This window comes from Argopecten irradians, chromosome 1, assembly GCF_041381155.1.
Source record: "Argopecten irradians isolate NY chromosome 1, Ai_NY, whole genome shotgun sequence".
NCBI classification, from domain to species: Eukaryota; Metazoa; Mollusca; class Bivalvia; order Pectinida; family Pectinidae; genus Argopecten; species Argopecten irradians.
The window spans coordinates 12,678,963-12,685,443 of NC_091134.1; the positions used below are offsets into that span (position 1 = coordinate 12,678,963).

The 6,481-nt window shown below is 36.4% G+C and overlaps 1 protein-coding gene across 1 annotated transcript; it reads left to right on the top strand.

Annotated features, from left to right (window-relative positions):
• Window positions 1-3,350: 3,350 nt before the first annotated feature.
• LOC138309639 (uncharacterized) lies at window positions 3,351-5,137 on the top strand. The gene is made up of 5 exons (XM_069250860.1): window positions 3,351-3,543; window positions 3,680-3,776; window positions 3,906-4,053; window positions 4,201-4,493; window positions 4,798-5,137. The coding sequence occupies exons 1-4, from the start codon at window positions 3,461-3,463 to the stop codon at window positions 4,491-4,493; spliced, it is 621 nt and encodes a 206-aa protein (XP_069106961.1). The 5' UTR covers window positions 3,351-3,460; the 3' UTR covers window positions 4,798-5,137.
• Window positions 5,138-6,481: the final 1,344 nt, after the last annotated feature.

Consider the following 6,481-nt stretch of genomic DNA (forward strand, 5'->3'; position numbering starts at 1 on the left):
TGAAGTCAGACAGTGATTTTATAAACTTGACTTTTTGATCTATGAAGAGTATTTGTTCCATCAAATTTGTGAATTCAGAAGAAAGATTTTTGAAGTGTTATCCATTTTGACCCATTTTTACCCCGCCCCTATGGCCCCTGGGGGTCGGCCAGTACGAATATGGATATGCATTAAAATGCTATCTCAGGCTAATAATTCTAACCCAGTTTGACTGATTTCTAATGAAAAATAAGCAAATAATGTTCATAAATGTGTTTTTCCTATATAAACTATTATAAACTTGACCCCCTCCCCAGGGGGACACCTGAGACTCCAGGGTTATATAATTTACAAATTTTGTAGATGGCCTTGAGACCTTTCTTTCTATGAAGAGTATTTGATTCTACCAAATCACTGAGTGGAGAAGAAGATTTTAGAATTTTATGCAATTTTACCCCTTTTGGCCCCTCCCACAGCCCCCTGGGGGATGGGGGTCATATAATTTATAATTTTGATTGGCCTTATGCCTTAGAAGGTTTGTGCAAATTTTCATTGAAATTGCTTTAGCCATTTTGGAGAAGAAGTCGAAAATGTGAATTGTTTACTTCGTCTCAGGTGACCTAAAATGTACTTCATTTAATTTGAAGTATAAAAACGATTAAAGTTATTTTTACACAAAAATTAACAAGTAATATACAGTTTTACGGTAATGATTTGGTTTAGTTAGTTGAAGAGAATATATTTAAATTTTGAAGCGAGGGTGAGAGCCGCCATATTGCACCATAATAAAATTTACTGAAGAGACCCCCGGTAGTATAAATGATTACTTTATTTATATATAAAGTGATCGGGAGGTCACCACGTGACGGCTCTCCGTCAATCATTTGGGGACATTTCTGTCCGAGGTGCGATAAAATTCTTTGCTACATGTAATAGGCCTAATTCACAACCAGGACTGCTAGCGAAAGCTACACACCATTCTTAAACGAGATCACAAGCAGTAATTGTACAGCATTCAGAAGCTGTTCATATCGAACTACAAGAATACACAACATTGATATACAACAGTCTCCCAAAACACACACCCGCACTTCATACACGCAACATGTATACCGCATACATGGGTTGCCGTCCTTTCATGACTCTGGCTGTTTATTCAGTTGTGTGACGGCACAACGTACTAAAAACTGCGTGCGCACATCTTGCATACATCGTGCGCACAGCTGTGCGGTTCGGATCGCACACCGCACAGCTGTGCGATCGGGAAGATCGGTCAAATCAAATTTGCGAAATCATTCCTTGAACGGACCGTGTTGATGAGTCTAATTTACTAGTACTGTCATTCCAGTGATATCTAAATCTAATACCTATTTTCTGTTTAAACATATGTTTCTACACATGTAATATTTTATCATAATATTTTGAATTATAGTTTGATTAATATACATTTAATTTGGATTTATTCATTGTATTGTCAGTTTGAGCGATATCTCTATATATTATATATAAACAGGATTTCTATATTGAAATAAAGCACAAGTTGTGTACATTTCTTGCAAGATTATTAACTAAAAGTGATAACATGTACCTTAAAATAATGTGGAGTGTCATATATGTAATTCATGCTGTCATGAGACATTTTAATCATACGTGTAGATCTGTTTACACATACACATACAATACAATATTTTATCATATTACATGTACGTAGATAAATGTACATGTGTATTATACATGTACAAAAGTGTAATTGGTACAAAAGTCACACTTATATATATGTACATGTACTTTACGTTGTACGAGGGGATACAGGTATACACTGTACCTGCATTTACGTAATTACATATATAAATGACTTGTGTACTGTAAATTAGAGACACACGGCTGTCCTTATAATCCCTTAAAAGCCTATGGCCTTTTTCTCCCTCTTTTCCCATCCCACCACCTAAAAAGGCGACACCTTACCTGAGATGATGATCAGTCAGGCGTCACAGGCAAGGTATACCTATTTTCTTTAACACCACGGGGTCCGCTATAGCATTCAATTAAATTGATAACAAGCATGCTGTGATCGCCTCTGTATCTGTATAACCTGATTTTGTAAAGTCTTCTTGACCCCATGTGTGACTTTGTTTCAAATAATAATAATAATAAACATATAGCCACTTTTTATCAAATTGTGTTTATTCTTTCAATTGAGAATAATTTATATAATATATTTTTTTTTCTCGAAATGAAGATAATGTACACATTTTTTTTTTTTTTTTTTGCATTTTAATTAATATTTATTTCCAGGAAAGGGAGAGGGTTTATTAATAGTTAAATTTATACTTCATATATACATATGTTGTATATGTGTATTTCAAACATGCTTCGAGACAATATATACCCATTTGGCTCCCTTATACCCATGCAGCCCCACCCAAACCTACATATGTACCTACATGTACAGTATATAGATACATTTTACATCTAATAGCTACAGTGAAGTTGTATTGTATGTGTATTTCGCCGCGCGCTCTGTCACTAATATAATTCTGCCCTCTGGTCATGAATTGTTTTACCTTCAATGTAACTTATATCCTGGCTCCGGTATACTTGTCTAACAGATCTGGTATAGAGAGTATATGAATACCTGAATGAACGTACGTAAAACTAGATATTTAGATAATATAGTATCTAAATTTCTGGTAAAACCTATATAATTAATAAAGCTGTCCCGCTTTAAAAGATTTATATGATTTGTTTTAGATATCTATATACAATTAAATTTCAAAACTGAAACATTGTTCAAGTTAACAATACAAAAAAAAAAGAGTTTGAAGATGTTAATTTAATACCTAATTAGCCGGTACATTAGACTGTTTAGCAGCCTCAAGTACTTGAATAATCAGGTAAACAAAACAAAACAAAACAAAATACATATTTGTTTTATTATGGATATCCTTTATACATGTGTGCATATCACATTTGGATTAACCGTGTCTTCAATACAGTTGCAATAAAACCCAATCATCGTTCCGTATGTTTACTCAGTAAAATTGAATTCCTATATTTAAATCGACCACGATAACTATCGCCCAGACACCGTTCCTACCGCCCAGAACGCACATCGTGCATACATCATGCGAACATCGTGCATACATCGTTCGCACATCGTGCGCACGTACACCGCACATCGTGTAACGTTGTGCGGTCACACAACTGTAGGACGTTAATTTAATCATTCAAACAAACCACTAGCGGTACTAAACCGTTAATCAAGGAAACCGCCAGCGGAAACTGTGCAGCATTCATAAAGCGCGCCCGTTAGCACTCTCCGTCTTAACAGAGACAATAATATGACGTAATAATGGTGGTGACGAAAAGCTTGTTATGACGTCAAATACATGTTGCCGGGCTGCGTAGCAATAGGCCATGGGGGAGATGATGGGTCTCTCCGCAATTAGCTGTTTGCTCATTTGATATCGCGAGTACCAAAATGGATATCAAGATCTTCTTGATATTTTTGGTAATTCTTTGCGCCACACAACAAGGCCCTGTTGCTTATCGAGGCCTTAGGTGGTAAGTTTATACATTTTCCGGGATATTTTGTTTTTACATAGTGAAGACAAGTTCGTCTTAGAACTATAGAAAGGTTCATAGATTTGATGCCATTTTAATATCTTTTTTACCCTTGTGTTGTAACTTACTTTTGTAGCGTGGAACCCGAAGTAGGATACATGGAAAGGATGATAAATTACTTCGTCGCCCGAAAAGTCGAGAAAACGTGTCTAACTCACGGAGCTTTATTGTTGGTGAGTAGAATAAACTTTCACCTCGGCCGACGTATTGTAAAATACATTATCTGCAATCACGATTTTTCCGTTTGTTTCATTCGGTGTGTATAAAACCCTAGAAATTAATAAGAATCTTTCTCCTTTCAGAGAATCGGAAACGAGGTCTTTTGTACCGTTTTGAGTGCAATGGTATCATTGATGTTGGTCTACACGTATGTGTATGCACTGTTGGTTGGAAACCACGCAAGGAAGTTCTGGAAAGCCATCGGTGTGATGTACCGGGAATGGAGAGCTCGTAAGTACAATTGCATGTCTTGATATAATATATAATCCCCAAGTTAATCAACCTCTTTTATCAGATAATGTTTATTAGATCCATTCAGTGTGTTATATGTCTTAGTCCCCTTGTACGTTTTAAAACATATATTATCGGTTTGTTCAGGTCGATCCCTCTGTCGCTTCTGTGGAACCGACCCGTGCCAGGCCAAGAGAACTTCCTGGAGGCGCCATGAGGCCCGGATGCTAAAACATGTGGTCGATTTCGAGAAGCGATCTCACGCGATGTGGATGTTCAGTCTTGGACTGGAGCTCTCTGCAACCCTAACAAAGGAGCTACCCCGAGACGAGAAGTACTGGGCACGAAAATATTGTGCCTACTTTCAGGAGGAACACATGGTACTGTTTCCTTTGTGCGTACAACGCCAGATCAACGCCTGGTACCCATTGCCTCGCTAGGTAAGGGCATTCTCAATCACAAGTAATTTCTGATAATATATGGTGTCTATAACAAGGCAGTTTTTTTTCTATACTAACATTACTCATCGATTGTTGATAATTACTGCTAATATCTTAACACATGCTGACGGCAGTATAATAATGGCAAGTACATCAGACGATATAGCCGCTTTAAAAATAAAGTCCATTCGGGTCTAATTACGTCTCGTAACGAACTCATTCCTGTTGATGTAGATGATGAGATAATAGGTCGTAACTTTAAGCGTTAAAATGTCATTCTACAGATTGAATTATTTTCTTGTAGATTTGCTGAGCTGTTCGAAGAGAAGAATATCGATGATGGAACAAAAGTGGTGTCTACGCCAGGGCGCCCTGCTTGCTCCTTCTGTTTCTCTTTCTACTATTATCTCCAACTCTCGTTCTTCTATGTTTCTTTGTGTCGGCTTGTAGATACGATGATATAGCGACACCCAGTTAACATATTCACGATTTGGAGAACATTGGAGTTTTGTTTGAATAATAATTTCAGTAGCATCTTGGATGTCGATGGTTTTTCGTATTTATGATGTGATCAATGGTGCCTTTGTGTGTCTTGGTTATTGATGTTTTAACTGGGAAACCATTAAAATCTGTTGCTATTGTAACTTTGAGTTGTGTTATGACTAAGCCCCTGAAAACATTGCAGTGTTGTAGTACGTCAATTTGTTTGCGTGGTACAAAAGTAGGTAGCAGATGACAGAAGGACAGCCTGGCCATGTGTGATATTCTCACTAGGCGGGAAACCCCTACTTTGGTCATTTTTAACTAAAATACATTGTATGCGTGTTGACATTGTCATCTTAAGTAGAATCTAGCCAAATGGTTACCCATACATTTAACTGTACCTCAAATTTTGGGGAAATAAAAGGTATCCCTGTCGAATGGCCCAATGAAATTTGAAAGCGGGTGTCTGACGTAATAGCAGCATGCGAGTGGCACATACCATACAGTGTACATATTAACACACAAGAATCACCCAAGCGTTATACGTTATTGAAGCAATGTACACACGGATCCGAAATCTTTACACAGCCATGATGATATAGTTACAAGTAATATAAACAGGATAATGAAACATTCCACAATGCAGTGTCTAAGGAATAGTTGGACATCAGAAGACTTATAGTTCAGCTTTTATGAATACACATTTTAAATGCAGTGTGGTACTGTTTTAATTTCATTGGATTCCATTCATGGTCTCTGGTTCCCGTGACCGTTACAATTGTTATTTTTTGTTCTCGTTGGATGATGATTAATGCATGAATACACCACGCTGTCCTTAATATGATAAACCAGTTGTTAACGAAACAAAGATGCTCCACCGCCGACAGAGCATAAATGATATTCATTTCATTTGAACAATAATTGTTGTTTAATCTTATTATATGCATTAACACAAAATGTCTCTGGTTCCCGTGACCGTCTTACAATTGGGTGCCACATTTTTTTTGTTCTCGTTGGATGATGACTGAATGCATGTTTCCAATTATACACCACGCTGTCCTTGAATATGAAAAAACCAGTTGTTAAATGGAACATTTAAAATAACATCATGGCAAACTGTTATAATGGTATATGAAAAAATTTTAATGGTACATATATTTTAATGGTACAGTATATGAAATATATTTTTATTTCACAAAATTTCGTCAGTTATATAAATGCCTTATTGGTCTCAATAAAAGTAGCAAGAAACGATTAATCATATGAGATGCTCTTTCCAAATGAATACGATTTGCTTGATTATGGTACGAACATCAAATCTGCGAAGTTCAATCCCTGTATGATCACCTTAAAATGTAGCTATGGCGCCATTAACATTTTCATTGTGAACGGAATCCAAATAAGCAAATGGCGAGATAAAAAGGGTATAAAGCTAGGTTATTAATAATCCGAAATAAAAAGCCAAAATAAATTCAAAGTAAAATAATAAATCATTTCTATGGAAT